The 18,939-nt window shown below is 31.0% G+C and overlaps 1 protein-coding gene across 2 annotated transcripts; it reads right to left on the bottom strand.

The window, feature by feature from the left end:
* Positions 1 to 466: 466 nt before the first annotated feature.
* LOC143048290 (pyrokinin-1 receptor-like) lies at positions 467 to 17,448 on the bottom strand. 2 transcript variants are annotated; one of them, XM_076221876.1, is made up of 5 exons: positions 17,374 to 17,448; positions 14,094 to 14,519; positions 4,317 to 4,847; positions 2,117 to 2,245; positions 467 to 1,157 (listed from the first exon to the last, which is right to left on the bottom strand). In XM_076221876.1, exons 2-5 carry the CDS (start codon positions 14,359 to 14,361, stop codon positions 724 to 726), a joined length of 1,362 nt encoding a protein of 453 aa, XP_076077991.1. In that variant the 5' UTR covers positions 14,362 to 14,519; positions 17,374 to 17,448; the 3' UTR covers positions 467 to 723. The 2 variants fall into 2 exon arrangements, with proteins under 2 accessions (XP_076077991.1, XP_076077992.1); XM_076221877.1 differs by lacking the exon at positions 17,374 to 17,448 and adding an exon at positions 14,812 to 14,893.
* Positions 17,449 to 18,939: the final 1,491 nt, after the last annotated feature.

Raw genomic sequence — 18,939 nt, 5'->3', positions numbered from 1 at the left:
AGGTCAAATTACGGTCTTCAACACAGAGACTTGGCTCACACCGAACAGCAAGCTATAAAGGGCCCCACAAATTACAAGTGTAAAACTATTCAAACGGGAAAACCAAGTTTCTAATCTATATAAAAAACTAGAAATGAGAAACACGTATGAACCACATCAGCAAACGAAAACTACTGAACATCAGATTCCTGACTTAGGAGAGGTGCAAAACAATTGAAGCTTGTTTATGGTTCTGCATGTATATAGGATGGTGACAAATTTACATTTATAATTTTACAGTAAGTTAGCCTTTATCAAATACACTCAAATTATTACATTTATACAACTAGTATTACATGTTCTTGATATGAGTTATGTGAAAAAAAGTTGTCATAATATTATTTTTCAAATGTTCATTTTTGTATTTACACATTTACACTACAGTATAGTATAACTTTGGTCGCAGAGGATAATTGTAGTCTTAGACTAGACAAATCATTGCTTATTTTTAGATATTTTTATTTTCGATAAAATAAAGTAACGACACTTAACATAAAAACACTTTCGCCACATTTTGGGCATATAACTTACGTTTGTTTTACTATATTTAGATCAAATGAGCCACAGTGAGTATATTATATTATATAACCTGGGAACGAATGTCAGATCCTTTGAATGCATCTTCATCAGTCTATTTGCTTCAAACCACCGGGATACATAATATCTGACCCTGTATTTATTTTACTAAACATGGGTTCCAATTCGACTGAACTTCATAGCACTGTCTGTCAAATATAATTGTTTTACAGTGTGCTGATCATGATTTTTTCCATTTATTTCTTTACTACTCCCATATTTACATGTAGGACAATTGCTACCATTTTCTCTGCCATTTTGAATCGGCAAATTTGACTGGTTCTGAAGTAACTGTATTCCTAATTGACTATCGTCTATTTCATATGACTTCCGAATGACGCTGTTTTTGAAATATGACGGAAGTTCATTACTTCTGCTCCTATTCCGAGATTTAATATAAGTATACTCCATAGTATTCCTTCGACTTGTTGGTTGTTCTATAAAGCAACAACACAACGTCTCTCTGAAAGCTTGTCTATATCTGACAGACATCACGTTGTATAAAATGGGATTTACTGTTGAGCTTACGAAGAATAGCACACCTGAAATAGGTAATATAGAATTAAGAAAAGCATAAAATGAAAATTAAGAGAAAAGGATTAACTTTAACTTTCCTTAATTACGACTTTCAAAATCTAAATCATGCTATGTATTATTTTAACAAAAAAATGTGTGATTGGTAAAATAAAGCACGATACTGATTTCAGTGCGGACGAAAAGAGGGTTCAAGAAAATACTTGAGATTAAAATAGCATACGTCAGATAAATAAATAGCATCATAAACAAAATATTCAACATAATGTTCATTTTGGGGCATAGTTAATAAAATAACTCGCCGCTTTTAGATTATAAAACAATGAATTTAATTGTTAGGAACAGTGATGAATATATATGAATAAGATGAAAGATTTTACGGTTTACGATATCCGATGTAAACGCATTTCTAAGTAATTTTTGAAGACATAGTGTGTACATCACCTTGTACTTGGTTGGTCTTTCATTCGGGTCTTGCTATGACTTATTATTTATCGAAAGATCTAGAGAAACAACGGAGTCAATTTCAGAAAATGAATGAAAATAGATGGCATATAATGTACCTACAATGTATCTCGAATTATATACAACAGATCAAATCATTCATAGCAACACTGGACTTGTAAAAGAAACATAACAACACAGCACATGGTCAAGATAACCATATATTGGTACTTTAAATTATATGAGGCGGTTAGCAATCTATATGGACCTAAAACGAATAGCCAAATCCGTATGCATCTAAGGTCAACTTTGCTTTAGGAAGTTGACAACTTGTAAAATAAACCAATCTTTTATGATTCGAGATACATTTTATGAAACATAACTTGTTTTTATTTTTATTTAACCATGTTGTCTGTTTTCTTCGACGTTTGATTTGTTTATTGCCTCTTGGTATCTTTCCCCTATTGAACATGCCTCTTGGTATCTTTCTCCTATTGAACATACACCCATTATTATCATGTACCTGATATATAGAAGAGGTAACGTTGCATTGTCTGCATCACTGTACTGTTCCAATCTGTTATGAAAAGTGTCAGTAATCTCTGGGCATGGAACGGAGCCCAGCATACAAAGAAAGCAACAACTACGGCAACTGAAAAATAAATACGACGTGAAATTATGTAAAGAATAGAAAAACAATGTGTATGGGGTATTCATTGGTGACAAAAAATAGTATAGGCGCATCTAAAAACAACCAATAAGCAAAAGAACAGCACTCTTATGGCTTTTCTTTTTTATCTCGAAGTCTCAGTTAGGACTTTAACATGATCGGAATTTCTTGCAAAATGATTCGGGTGGACCTATATATCTGTAATATTAAGAATAACAATTTACTTATAATCGTACAATCGGAAAAATATACACAGACAACTTATTACAACGCAACTGAACTTTTATGCTTCAGTTATGTATTACTGATTGTCAGATGACTTGTTTTATACCATCTTTAAATTTGGTAAGTGTATGTTATTTTATCTACTAATCAAAATGAAAAAAAGAATGATAACGTCTCGAACACTAAAGTCTTGTTAAGTCTCCCAATATGTTCATCTCTTTGTCCAAAGTCTGAAGGGTTGGTTTTGTAATACAAATATGTTTTGTTATTTGGAAGAAAATTTGTTAACGACAGATCTTTAAAAAAAATCAATACATTTCAAACCTTTGAGCAATTAAGAGTTTGTGTCATATTGTACAGACACATATAAACCTTACTAGAATGGTGTAAATGAAAATACATATTGTTCTAGATATTGGTGCATACATTGTTTCAAATTAAACTATAGCTATCAACGAATTCCCTTTTTTTTAATGTTGTTGGATTACTGTCTTATTGATGTAGAACCCTTGTCCTCATCTCCGTCTTTTTATATGAATTAGGAAGACTTTTAAAATCAATCAAATTTGCAATACAATTTATAAGTTACTTGTAGATGATTAATGTAAAAATGATTAAATATGAAACATTAATGGTGAACTTTTCATTAATATCAATACCTATAATAAAATTATTAATTTTCATAATTTAATTGAAACTTATTCTTCGTGGGAAAAAGCCCAAAGTATGTTGTTTGTGTATTAAAAGGAAAAATATCATTAATATTTGAATTGAGTGAATTAAAAATAACATGTTTAAGATATAGTATCTTAAGTAGTTTCAAACAATTTTGTTTTTGTCCTTGATAGTTCTTTGTTTTGTACATTTATCGATGCAAAACATATAAAATTCCAATATTCGTTTCAACCATTTAACATTACACTAACCGAAACCATTCCAATAAACAATATAACCTGTTTTGAATAACAGATATCTTTTTAGTTATAATTTACGAACGAGTACAATGACTTCTGAATGTATTGATAACATCTTAAGAGTCTGATATAGGAGCCATAAGGATTCACTAGAAAACAAGAGAATCAAATTTGTAATCTTTGAATTCCATTCTGAGATTGATTAGTGTTGTATCTCGCGGTAGAGTGGTTAGGTTTTTAATTTGATGTCTTTGTCCGAGAATGGCCACCGACTTTTCCACAACTGCACTAATGAATCTATGTAATGTTCGCTTGCATTTTGCATTTCGTGTTAAAAGTCGTTCCGTGTTAAAAGTCTCATTGCGACTTTAAGATAAAGAACAACAATAAGATACGCTTGGTTCTGCATTGGGAAAAGCTAGTATGAATTTTGTGCCCAAGAACAGTTTAGCATATCAAAACAATACATTATTCTTATGTTACTGGACGATTATTGCCTCTGCACGATTTTGAATGCTAGACGAACAGTGCATCGAATTAGGTCTAATGAAGTTTTCTATATGGTTCTTTTCTAAACTCGTTTTTCTATCCCTTTGTCGCATAGATCTTTAGTGTTTAGAAAGAAAGTTAAACATTATTGCTTTCAGAAAAACTAGAAAAACGCTACAGCTTATAGTGTGACCTCAGTGCGCATATTCAAGTGGCTAACAAAATTAAGAATGGAAATGAGTAATGTGTCAAAGAGACAATAACCCGACCAAAGTGCAGAAAACAACAGAAGCCCACACATGGGTCTTAATTAATACAGCGAGAAAATCCCGCACTCGGAGGCGTGATTCAGCTGGCCCCTAAAGAAAAATATGTACTAGTTCATTGAAAATGGACGTCATACTAACATAACACTTTTATCTTACCTAACATCCGAAGAACCGCTTTTATGGAATGAGATGATGAATATCCTCTTGACTCTTCGGAACAAGACCGTTTAAGTGTGGTCTTCCGTAAAGCTAAAGCTATCAGAACATACAGCACTGTTATCACAGACATAGGAAAAACGAAAAACAAAATGGTGGATATTTGAAATACTATTCTCATCCGGTCACGCCATATCGTTGGAATGTTGCACTGCAATGTTTCCGGAATGGAAACTCCGTTATTGTCATTCAATACATAGAATGTTCTAGTATGTATTGGGTACGGCAAGGCAAAGAAGAAAGATACTATCCATATGGCTATGATTATTTTTATGGATCTCTTTAGGTCAGCAAATTTATGAGCTTTCAGTGGATAACATATAGCAATATATCTTTCTACCGAAAACGCCGTTATTGTCAACACAGAAACATATGCAGTCATTTCAAAAAGACAACTTTTGAACAAACAAAAAGCTTCTCCAAATCTCCATGGATATGATTCCAGAACAGCGTAAGCTTCTGGTGGCAATCCTGAAAATATAAAGGGTAACTTGGAAGATGTAAAACAATTATTTGAAATATTCACTGAAGTTATTATTACAAAGCCAAGTGTAGAGTACAGAATTATTTTTCGTCCGTTGTCTTGTTTTTTTTATGCTTATCCTAATTCAAAGGAAAGCAAATACTTTCGGGGAGGTTTTTTTTTGGTACACAGTACATTTTACTACTCAATATATTACACAATGTGTGTTTTGATGACGAAAATCATTCAGAGTATTCAGGGAAGTCAATAAGCTAAATCCAGAATGAACATTCGAATGTTATACACTGATACCTTATTCAATTGTTATGTTTAGTTGGTATGTTTTGCCCTGTCTAAGATAGCATTTTCTCTACTTGTCTTCTACTTGTCTAAGTAACAAGTATACTTGTATCCGTAGTTGTAATCATTAACGTCCAGTTACGAATACATCATGTATATATAAGATGAGATCAAATCAAAAGTTAATATAATAGGTATACAAATTGTGCTAAGTTTGTCCGAGATGAAGGGCAGAAAATGTAGACGTCATTGTACAATTAGAGCCTATTGAATGCAGACAGCAATTTCGCATTACAAAAGGTTAGGAACGGACCCTTCATATAGTAACACGGTTTTTAAACGTGTAGATAGGGCTGCACTCTCATCACATGAGGCATTGAATTGAATGTCTAAATTCTGATCTGACATCGCCTCATGTTTTCATATAGGATTAAACGCCTTTTTAAAGGAATTTATTGGTGTATAACTTCACCAATTCACTCACAAACAAATAAAATGATATGTTTGTGAGTGACTTGGTTCAGTTTATACACCAATAAATTCCTTTAAAAAGGCGTTTAATCCTTATAATTCTTTTAAATTGGAGATAGGGAATATATTTTTTCACACTCGTTAATACCTCTATTACACGTAAGTTGTATATCTATGTCATTGAATATGCCTGACGCATGAATATATTTGTTGCTTAACGCAAAAATATGTACTCAATTAAATTTGCTATCTGATAAAAATTAAACTGCAAGAACTTTTTATTATCATTCAAACGAATGTTTTTGTGTATTATTTTATTTAACGATTAACTTGCAGTGTAAATTATAAAAAAAACAACGTCGTTGTTATTATCGTCGACATCTTGTTTACATCGGTTACGAAAAGAAGTTCGGTCAACGTCGTCTATCGAAAAAAAAACGTCAACTACCGGAAGTCCTCTCGACCAATGCCATCAACGTATTCCCTAATATACAAATCCTATAAGAATTATTCCAAAATTTCCAAACGAATGAACCTTCGGAGAAGCCGTGCCCTGAGACTAAAAACAATACAATCAAAGGAAAGGGGTACCAGGATAGAAGATAATCAATCCAAAATTACTTTCGGCGTAATATTTTCAGGCTAAGCTTGCAACGCTTCCAAGTCAAGTTCTTTTAAAAATCTCTTTTTTTGGGGGTCAATAGTTTTGCAATTTGATGGTGTTTTACATTTTACTTGACGTACTCCTTATGGAAAAGCTCTGCATTAAGTAAATTAAGTTTCTTAATATTTAGTTATGTAAAATTGATGCCAGATATACAGCTAATTCAATAAGCAGCTGTTAATTGTGAAATAGATGACTGTAGAATATTCTGTTACTTGTATCTTTCGAAAAATCAGTTCGTACAAAAGCTTTAACAAGATTAATTTCACGCTCTTGTCCGTTGGTATGCACCTTATTATTGTAATAATAAGACGCAAATCTACAATGAAAAAAAAAAAAAAAATCCGAAGAACGACGCACCAAAGTTGATAAGGCATCGGAATGTAATAATATGAATCGCTTTAAAGATAGATGTATCGATAATCGAAGCCTTTCATCTGTTAACAACATGCATTTAGTCTTTAATCATCTTTTAAATGAATAAGCCATACATTACGAAATCAAGCCAAATATTGGCTTTAAGTCGATGCATAGTTTAATTCCCAAATGAATACCAACAAACGAGCCTGTATTACACAATAATGATCATCCAATCTGACATTGAAAACATCTGAGACATAGTCTTACTTTAGACACACCAATTTTATGCAGATTGACGGAATCTGTTTTAATGCCGTGTCTTACAATGAATATATTCTATTTTATGAACGTATGACCTTTCGCTGAATCAATTTCTATCATGATACATAAATTAATTTATCTATCAATCTATGAATTCACCAATTGACATTTCGATATATTCCTCGGAACTAACAAGTTCCATTTACTTCACTTTAAAAGAAACTATATATATCTTCGTCAATATATGTTGTCCGCCTTATGTTGTCAATAAAATAAATAGCAATATTGAACCAAATATTGTCACGTACTTATATACTAGGTTCGTGCGTTCTGAAACATTCCTAAAATGTAATGTGGCTTATTTCTGCATGTATACCTGTACGCTGTAAACATTGCGGTCATAAAATAAACACTTTGAATTGTTTTACACTTGGCATTTACGGGGCCTTTTATAGTTGACTATGCGGTAAGGGCTTTTCCCATTGTTGAAGGCCTTATAGTGACCTATAGATGTTAATTTCTTTGTCATTTGTTTTGTGGAGAGTTGTCTTATTGTCAATCATACACAACTCCTTTTTATACTAAGTTCTTAACGCGTTTAGGATTGTGTTTAATGACACATTTGCTAAGTACACACATTAAATGTACACATGTCTGGAATATAAACACTTAAAATGAGTTTTAGAATTAAAGTGTAAAGGAATAAAACACGTATTTTAGGCAAAACACGATTATTAACGGAACCGTAAACATATGGTAAAACTAAGATGTTTATAATTGAGACATATTTAGACCAAAACGTGTAAAAAACAAGTGCAGAAAAGATTTGTTTAGAGTTATGGTTATGATCTAAACAATTTTGTTACAGTGCGTTTATTTTTTTATATTATATTCTGGTGAGGTTTAACTTTTAATTATACGTTGGTTTTATAGATAAAGGAAGATGTGGTGTCAATGAGACAACTCTCCATCCAAATAACAATTTAAAAAAAAGTTAAACCATTATAGGTCAATGTACGGCCTTCAACACGGAGCCTTGGCTCACACCGAATAACAAGCTATAAAGGGTCCCAAAATTACTAGTGTAAAACCATTCAAACGGGAAAACCAACGGTCGAATTAAACAGAAATCAAATATTGGTATTTCGTACATTTCAAATATGTGACGTCACACTCGACCTCGGATGAGTCGAACCTAGGATGAGTCGAATACTTTCGTCTGGTCCCTTCGACTTCGACACAACGAGGTTCGACTGTAAAAAAAAACGAGAAACACTTAAGGATGTATTTTTCTGACTTTTCAGTCTCATTCAGTCTCGTTGAAATCTCGTTCTTGAATTATTTCCAACACATGTGATACAAGTGGAAAGTATTAATGAATTTTTAAAATGTTATAATCAAACATAACTCTGTGAAAAAATTGTGTATTTACAATGAATGGTTTTTGAGTAATCCTGTTTTCAAATTTTACCACCAATCAAGTCAGTATTTTTAGCCAAAATTTTGAGAAAATGGGCGAGGGGTACAAAACATGATTTTACAAGAACCATGTACATCCCATATCATATTTGTCTTTTCAAATTTCTAAGAAATGTATTTTTTCAATCATTTATAACAAAAAAACTTAAATAATATGCATTTTGTTCTTAAAATTTAGAAAAATCACAAAAATACAAAATTGGCAGCATAGTAAATTTTACACAAAAAAGCCTCAAAATATGATAAAACTTTCTTATATTAACACCTACCTATAGTTTTTGTAAGTAAAATTTATTCCAGATTGGTCCATTTCATCTTTATAGAAAGTATGAAAAAAAGTTTAATTGTGGAACTGTGATTTTTTTCACGATAATAGCCCAAAAATAGGTCAAAATCGATGAAAAATGGGAAAATCATCAAAATTGGGCATTTTCAAAGGGCTGTAGCAAAAAAAGAAGTGCACCACTATATGATTTTTTCTTCATTAATTATTTTGTTACAGTCTTATAAACCCAAAAAACAGGTTAAGAAAAAAAGTTTAATTCTAGAAATTTTTGGCTCCTCAGAGGTGTACATCCTTAACTCAAACTTAGCATGCTAGATATCAATGTGTATGACGTCATAGTCATGTTCCAACTACAGCTTTAAAGACATTGTCTTATTTTCTTATGATCAAATGATACTTGGTAAAAACCTTATATATGTGTAAAAGATATAAACTGTCAATCTCAAACAGGATAGGAAAACACAGGAATTAATGCGAAATAAAAACCTACTTACAATATCGACATAACAATAAATGTTATCTTTACAAATAAATGTTCGAAGGAATATCGTAATTAATTTCCAGTTCCTGACACAGTTCACAATTCGAAATTTGGTTCCTGTGCATTTTAACTTATGAAGGAGTTGCTAAATTACAATACAATGATTGAATAATTTGCATAAATATTTATTAACAATTAGGCATCAGTATTTGTTACTTTAAGGTAAGTTAGCTCCCATTTGTTAAACTGGAAACCATTTTTATTTTTATCTTACGGAAATATTAAAATAAGCTACCACAAAATATTCATACAATTTTCCATTGAAAATTTCCAAACTCAGACCGGCTGACTGAACATTTGTATATAAGGAGTTTGCTACGGAAGCTAAGCAAGTGGCAGTCAACGGTGCTAATTTTTGAATTTCTAAAGTTTAAATTTAAAAAGACATGTGATATTTTTCCACGTGTTCTTTTCCATTTGCCCCATTTTTTTTTCGTCGATACAAATCTACTTTTACGTGACCGTTCAAAGTCACAACTACATGTTCATCTTTTATAACGACGGAAAACGATGGTTAACCATTTCCAGAAAAGAAATAGTTTGTTTGTTTTGATGAAATCAACTTGCATCCACATACTTCTATGATTGGGTGTACATACTGACTAATTATACTGACTCTGATCAAGCTCAGTATGTTTATCAAAGAGAAAGCAAAAATGTTAATGTAAATAATAAATTATTTTCTCACCTTTATGCACAAGACTTGTTTTTCTTTTTCATTGCAATGACGAGGTTATATAGAAATGTAAGCTATCTGGTGCTACCTATAAACATGTTTTTCTTGTGGCATTAAGAATCAAGTATTATTCAAGTAAGATTAATAAGAACGATGTTGACATTGAAATAAACCGACATCAGTGACAATTTAACGGATTTTTTAATTATCAGATCTGAATCCAATATTTACCATTCTATGTAATGGTCATCCAATTATTCGTTATTGATGGCAAAGCCTCATTTACATCAAAAATTGATTTGAAACTAATTAACAGAAAGAACTTCCGAACATATTTCCCATTAGAACCAAACATAGGGTATTACCCTGTAAACTGTCTGATTTAGAAGATAATGACTTTCAACAATATAAAAATAAGGAGATGTTGTATGATTGCCGATGAGACAACTATCCAACAGAGTTCACATAAAGTGGATGCAAGCAATCATAGGCAACTGTACGGCCTTCAACAATGGACAAAACCAATACCGTATAGTCGGCAATAAAAGACATTTTTGAAATAAACAAAACCGTTCGTATTGCTTCATAACCCGAAGGAAATAATTTGGGAACTGATTGCATATATTTGAGTTGATAGAAAATATATACATTCTACTACTAAAAGTCAACAAACAAGTAAAAAAATAAAATAAATTGGATATATATTACAATTGTTTTGTATGCCATCAACTCTATTGGGGTATACTAGTGCATCATTTCAATAAACTAAAAAAAAAAAAAAAAAAAAAATATTTGTAATAGAACTAAAAACTAAATACAAGGTTGTGGCTGCAGACACCTTGACTTAATTGTTTAATTAATTAACTAATTTTAGGTACACATGCGTAGTATTTGTTTGTTTGTTCGGTAGTGTTTCATGCCAATTTCAACAATTATGGCTATATAATAAGCATAAGAATTTTACTAGTCGAGACGGAACACTGAAAATTAAGATAGAAATCAAATAAACCTTGACACGAGAAAACATATTAGTGATCAATGTAGATCAAGTTATCAAAACACTTGGCCAGTGAATCTCCGGGGATTGTTTCAAGTCTTGTGTTTAAAGTTGGATTCTTATATCCCCCTTGTTTTGGCTTCCATGTAAATAAGATATTAGAAAAGTTTTCTGTATTCATAATAATTGGAGGACATACAAACGTGATAGAGTGTATGGCAGCTAATTATTTGCTGAGTGAGTGCCCGTTTGTTTTGTCAAATGTATAAACAAACAGTTACGTCCGGTTGGAATAAGGACTTTTAATCCTATATGCTTCGTTTTTAGAGAGCACCAATATCTTTGATTGTAAAAACCCTAGCATCAAGTTTTTGAGGGGTCTGTTAGATACCTTTTGAGGGGTTTGATGGGTACCTTTTGGAAGACAAACAATTTTTTTTTTCACACTATGCCCTCCATTTCCACTTTCTGTCAATATGTTAACACTTGGTTCTGTTGAACCATTTTGGATATTTGTTTTTAGAGGAGATTCGTTAAGCACTGGATCAAACATGTTACTTCAACACGTATTCTTGTATAAAGATGAATAGATACATCGGTTTTGCTCGTTGTTGAAGGCCGTTTAGTACTGCTACATATAGTGTTGTTAACTTTTACCTCATTTGGTCTTTGGCAGACATATGTCTCAATGGAAATCATACCACATTTTATTATTTTTATAAACGTTCTATCTTACCTACAGAAGCTGTAATTTAGCTGTGTAAGATCAATGTGACCTTCAATTCTAAAACCAGCAGGAAATGGCATTCCGGAATTAAGGTAATATTTTATCTAATATATAGAGCACAACTTCCATCACTTAGGTTAAGTACAAACAGGTAGTTCTGGTTATGTAATAAAGTAGCTTTTTCTGGTTAATTACACTCAATGTGCGGTTTGTTACAGTTAATTTTACAAAACGCCTTTATTCCATTGAACAAACGCAGAAACTTTCGAATAATAAAGGAAATCTCCATTAACTTATGTCTGCTCCTTGGTTGCATTTGTAAGTTATCTTTATAATGCTTTATTATTTTTATAAATGAAGATATTTATCATGTTTAGTCCGCCATTGAATTTTTAACCAAGAATAAATCATAGTTACACGTTAAAATTGGGGTAAAATGCTGCCTGCCTCCTTGACGTTTAGAATACGTGTCCTTGAAATGGTTTGCTAGTAAGAGAGTACAAACTGCTGAACACTCAATTCTACTCCGATTAATCTTTTGTGTCATAATTTAAGATGTATGCTAACTATTTGTATGTAAACCTTTGAATTTTGATCTTCAAAAAGAAATAATAAAATATCAAAATTTAATATGTGGTACACTGGTCCAGACTGAATTTGTATTACAGTTTTTTTTAAATGCTTACACGGAGTGATAGTTTGAGCAGGATATCTGTCAACTATTAAAAAGATTGACAAAAGGTCTCGTTAGTTAATATGTATTTCACCATTAAAGGGGCACTAGCTGTCAAATTCATGGTCACCGATTTGACTCAAATTCCCATATTTGATTTATAACAATGTAAAACATTTATCCAAACTATCAAAAGTCTAAAATAAACAGGTTACAGAGCATGGGGTAGATAATATGTAGGTTCGTTTCGTGTGTATTGTAGTCCAGACGCCATCTAATTAACTATCGATTTGACCTCAGATGACCATATAAGCGATGTTAACATAAATAAAGATATGAATAGATTAAATCAACACGTGCAATTGGATTTTTATAGGTCTGTTTGATTTTATTTTGTAGATTAAAAATAGATGTTTCTCATTGTTTTTAACCGTATAAGAATTATTTTATGTGCATCGAATTAGTAATCAAATGATTTACCGTAGTTTCACTTTCATCGTTGACATTCTTTTTCTTTAAATAACCAGTCCACGTATAATGCATGCGTTGTCAATTTCTAGCTACGGGTTAGATTGAAGTTCACATGAATACGGATTTAAAGAGGTCGACTCATTCACTTGCAAGTGAATAATTAATTATCAAAGTTTCTTAGCGTAATTTGACAAAATTGAACCTTTTTGACTACAAAAAGCGAATTGTTATTTCACTATTTCACTTTCATTATTGATTGAACAGAAAAAAAATCAAACTTAAGATTTTTTATATATCTCGTAGCTAGTGCTCCTTTAAATCTATTCATAGGCAGGTTCAGTATATGGTCATTCAATTATCACTAACAGTACCATTCACTCGAGTACAACAGACAAAAGTTTACCTAAGATGAACTATTTTGATATATAAATAATGTGAGAAGAATGTCCAGTAACTGACCACTGGCTTTCACATTCAGTTCATTCACTTCATCACCTTTCATTTGCTTTATTATTCTATATTCTATAGATTATCAGATTTAGCGATATACTGTAACACCTTATGGACATCGTTTTTATTACTGAACAACAGAAGTATTCAGAAATTAATTGTGAAAGATTCGAGAGAGCATCAATACATATATACACTACAAAATAAGCCATTAAAATTTTTTTTAAGATTTCTAGAACTCAAACGGACAAAAGATGTCAACTATGTTGATTTTTTTATAGCATAACTGGTAGTCTAAGCGTTTAAATGAAAAAAAAAAAAAAAAAAAAAAATAAAACAGAATGTTGAAAAGAATTATCTAGTAACATTGGAATTACACGCAATGTTTTAGTGTTGTTTCGAATACCAGAATATACGAGTCATCTTAAAAAAAATTGAAAACCTTCGATTTGTGTTAATCAATATTGAATTTAATTTCAGTTTTCAATTTCAGCAAAACGTGTTTCATAAAAAAAAAAGGAGTAAAAGAAACATCTTCTAAATAGTATAAGAAAATGTAAAAAAAAAACACCTTTCGACAAACAAAATGTTTATAAACTACCAGATTAATAAAGAATACTATGACAAACAAAATCTATTGAACTATCTTATGCATTATACATAACAGCAGTTACAATTTATTTATACAATTCGTTTGTTTCATTGTTTTTGCAATTTGTTTTTCTAAATCAATTGATTATAAAAAAATAAATTGTTAATGATTTCTTGTGTTTGCAGGGTTTATGTTTTGCGTGTTCTATCATATTTACCTGCTTAACTATATAAATAAGTTACGTAATGTGTCTTCTTATATATCTGTAAATTTTAATGTTGAAAAAGAAGGGATAACATTACTTACCAAATAACAAAGTCAGCATATCAGAAATAGCCAGGCTAAAGAGGTAGTAATTTGTTGTTGTCTGCATGTAATTATTTTTCACGATCACAACGCACGTGCAAATATTTCCGACAGTTCCAGAAATAAATATCAAACAATAGATAATTAACAAAATTACAACAACTGGTAAATCATGGCGACGTGGTCCTAGATGGGATAATATTAAATCCTCATTGCCCATACTCGCAGTTTCATTCTTGTATGTGCTGATGTTTTTTAAAACTTCCATTATTGTAGCATTTCAAAAATTCACTGTCCACATCAACGATTAAACGATACAAACATCATCCTTCGACGCTTGCTGAATTTAAAATAAAACTCCACGTTCTTTTATCGACTGTTTAACCGGATCACCTGTATTGAGTGGTAATTATCTTTAATATTCAGCTGTAATTAGAAAGAACTTTTATTAAATATTTAGCTAGACAGTTGTAATTATGTACTTTCTCTTCTAATTTTTACTAAAGCTCGTTAAAATATGAAGTGATGGATACAACACTTATTCATTCTCTATTATTGAATATTCACTTCGACGTGAAAATTTTATGACAGCTTACGCCGTCTTCTTCAGAAGCAATGTTCATTTTATGCCAAGCATTTTGCAATTATCTTCTGTTAGTACTAATTATTTCTACAACTTATCATAGCAGATCTTATATAAACCAAGATATATACTCACCGTTATTTAATTATATTGTGTAGTTACAAAATGACAACTTTTACTGTTATACAGAACAGTTAAATGAATGTTCAATATCTTGATCAATCTTAAATCACTTAAGCGGCTCGTATCAGCTGACACAAATGGGTCGTGAAAACTTACAAATCCTTAACGTGTACTATCGTTAGAGTTACTTATATGGTGACATTGAACAAAATGATTTTACAATGAGAATTAGTTTAAAAAGACAGATATGCAAATCAATCATGTAGAATTATCTACAAAGTAATATAAAGGGTAATACGTCAACACTTCACTTTCGAGTACTGTTTACTTATATACAGTTTCTTGAATAAAGTGACAAAAACAAACTTGATCGAAATAAATTGAATATCACGCAAGAAACACGGGATATGTACCAATTAGAATTGTTTACGAGTTAAGAATGGACTATCGAAACCAATTCTTATTAGCAAATACTTTACTATTTCTTGGTAAATAAATACGTTTGAATCCAATTAAACACTTAAAACAGAGTTTCTAACAGTTTCTTAACCAGACTATTTTGTAAACAAGAACCTATATTCTATACAGTGCAGGATAACTTTGTTCAGTGCACATAAAGTGTTTGGATGTTTACAAACATCATAGAGATTCTATTGGACTTTCTATAAACAGCAATATTCAGCAAAACAAGAACTCATTCAGCTAAAAATCTTGCATTTATTTACAATTGAATGTTGGATTGAATTTAAAATTGCGTTTTATCGTTCGACTTTAATTGCATGACATATATTTTGCATGTCAACGATATAATAAACAAGGGTTATAAGCATCCACTTTGTATCTTTTAAAATTATTTAAATGATAAAGTGTTTTTGTTTTGTTTTGCAGATAAAACCTTATTCTACATGCACTACCTAAATGTAATTTGAACTGCTATCACGCTTTGATCATATCATTACGCAAAGACTTTTTTTTAATATTTTATCAGAATAATATCAAAAATAAGGAGTTGTGTTATGATTGCATATAAGACAATTGTCACTGATTCTTTTCAAGATTTTACTATTTGCTATAAAATTTGATTCAGGATAGTATGGCTATACAGTGGCGGATCCAGAACTTTTCATAAGGGGTAGAGGGGCGGACTGACCTAAAAGGGGGAGGGACCGCTCCAGTCATGCTTCAGTGATTCCTTAAATCATCAACCAAATTTTTCCACGAAAGAGGGGGGAGGGTCCTGGATCCGCCTATGTTATAGTTACTTGGATTTTTCTGATGTTATTGCTAAGGGAGAAAGGGCGGGGGGGGGGGGGGGGGGGTTGCTATCTGAATGACGTTTTTAAAGTCATGAGTAGGACGTTCAATACTGAGTCTCAATTATATAGAATTGCTTTTGAAATTTTATAATAAGATTTTATATTATTCCTTATATAATAACTTGTATATTCGACATTATTGATATGAAAAAAGGGAAAAGTTTGAATAAATCAATGAAATAAAGTTGAGAAAAACACAACTCAATGTACATTTTGTACTTCCTATGTAGTATTTCTTCGTTTTACAATTGTTTTTGACACATTTTTACATTTCAAGTCATATGAAATAACGCATGAACTGTGTTTGTTGATTTTTTTTTTAAGGAAAAGAATGTCAACATTGAAAGTGAAACTAAGGTAAATCATTTGATTGACTAATTCCATCCACAACATATCATTCTTATACAGGTAAAAACGATACTAATCATATATTTTTAATCTATAATATGAACTTATAGACACCTATAAAAATATAATTGCACGAGTTCCCTATCTATTTATATCTATTTTTATGTTTAAATCGCTTATATGACCATCGGCGGTCTTCGGAGGTCAACGCGCTGGGTAATTAGATGACGTCTAGACTAAAATACACACGAAACAAAATTTAATATTCTCGAGCCCTTACCCTTTTCATTGTTTATTTTAGACTTTTTATAATTTGGATTAATGTTTTACATGGTAACATTGGTTATAAATCAAATATGAAGAATTCGGTGAACATGAATTTGAAAGCTAATTTCCTATTACCGTATAATCAGACTTATAACCGTGTTTTTGGGAGGCACACAAGTGTAACCGTTTTGCGAATGCTAAATACGCACTAAAATGAAATCTTACTCATGTATTTACAAAAGAATTCGTTGGTGTCCAATTTAACAATAATACATGTCCGTCTATACATATTTAAGATGTATAAAGATTTTAATTTGAAGTCATCATTTTCAAATAAACAAATAAACCCGTTTACGCCTATTTTTAGAAACTATCAAATTGCTTAACGAAATTAGTTCTTCATAAAATAAATTCATTGGTGATAAGCTTTCTATTATAAATATTAATGCGGACGACAAAAATAGTGCATTGCTGACATTTACACAATTTATGAAAATGATTTGCAATCTAAAAAAAATCCCGTTATATCATAATACAAAAGTAAAATTATTTTGATGCACATAAACTGGTACATTTCGCACATGTGAACTTTTCAAATATATATAAAATATATATAGTTAGGAATATATGAATACCTACATACCTGAAGAGAATGTATTTTTATTCTAATATTTTGCACATCAGATACATAAGAAAAATAAGTTGTATGGTTATTTTGACATGCAGTGGACAAAGAAACACCATATTTGACAAATAAATTGTAATCGTGACAGTTATGACGAGATAATGACTGTTTTATCATAACGATCTGAGTATCTAGCGCTTCATTAGACCAGTGATAAATGATGGACAAACATGTGTGGATCTATTCCTGATGGCGGAATGCTTAGGAAAATAGATACAATATCTGGTTGTATTTTTCAATTTCAGTCAGGATGCTTGAGGCAATGATCGAGTAGCACGACATTTTAACACTTAAATATATTTTTCTCACGTATACTATAATTTTATCATTCAAATGACGAAGATATTTATAGAAAAAAGTAGCCGATATGTCTTATTAATGATAAATTTAATGTTCCATTTTAAAATATTCAAGTCATAAAGCGCAAATTATTTTTTCACTCTTAATTTGCTTACTATACATGCTATATGTCCTTTTTTCATAATTGATTTCATATCAATGGGAAAATTTACATCTACAGAAGGTTAATAAAAATAGATAATAATCAAAAATCTTCAACGTCACAAAATTGCAATTGTTCGCAAAAAAAGCACCCACAAAAAAAAAAAAAAAAAAGATATAAAATAAAAGTAATCTTGTTGATCTTTATGTAGGACTATTGTTTTCTTTTATTTTCAAATTCGGGAAATTAAAAAGTAATTATCATAATAAAAACAAGCAAGGCAACTTACATATAAATTCACAAACCGCTTCACAGAGCAGAGATGACCACGAACATCACAGACAATTTTGATGATCTTAGGGGCTTCGGAAATATTAATAGATCCTGCTTAACACTGACACCCGCCATGTAACTTATATTGAACACGTTGACAGGTGTAATCAAGGCCTAACTAACACCAAATTCCTAAACCAACGTTCATGTTAATCTAATGTGATCTAACTTACATATCTGTGAGAAAGTCTTTTATCGCTATAATTTTTGCATTTTTCCTTTGATTTTTTTTTTTGTGATAATTTTACATATCATACTACTCGCTTGAGATGGAAAATTATCGCTAGAAACTAAGGAGGCACATGGCGTTGCTAATGAAATTGACATGAAATTGACAAAGTTGTCATAGGTAAAATAGCGATAAACAGATTATTATTGTTCGTCTCAACTTGATTGATTTTCTCGCTTTCGCCGTACCGGCTCAAGCGAAAAAATCAATCTCGTTAAGATGATCAACAAAATTGATTAACTCGTAGTATTTTATAACACTAGTAATACATTATATAATTGTATAGTTTGTAACTTATTTACTGAAGTTTTCTTCTCCTTATTCCTGGTTAACGTTGTAATATATGTGTTCAAACTAAGTATATATTCAATATTGACGTGTTTATAGAAATGTAACGGTTTTGATGATGAATGCACTTCACTAATCTACCAGTGTGGTAAAAAAGTACCTTTCTGGGGGAAAAAAGATTTTTTATATACGAAAAGATGGGAAAGGTTTATAAAACAACATCAATAAGTCT

The sequence above is a fragment of the Mytilus galloprovincialis genome, chromosome 10 (genome assembly GCF_965363235.1).
Source record: "Mytilus galloprovincialis chromosome 10, xbMytGall1.hap1.1, whole genome shotgun sequence".
NCBI classification, from domain to species: domain Eukaryota; kingdom Metazoa; phylum Mollusca; class Bivalvia; order Mytilida; family Mytilidae; genus Mytilus; species Mytilus galloprovincialis.
The sequence above is the reverse complement of the archived record's forward strand: the minus strand, read 5'-3'. Positions and strand labels throughout refer to the sequence as shown.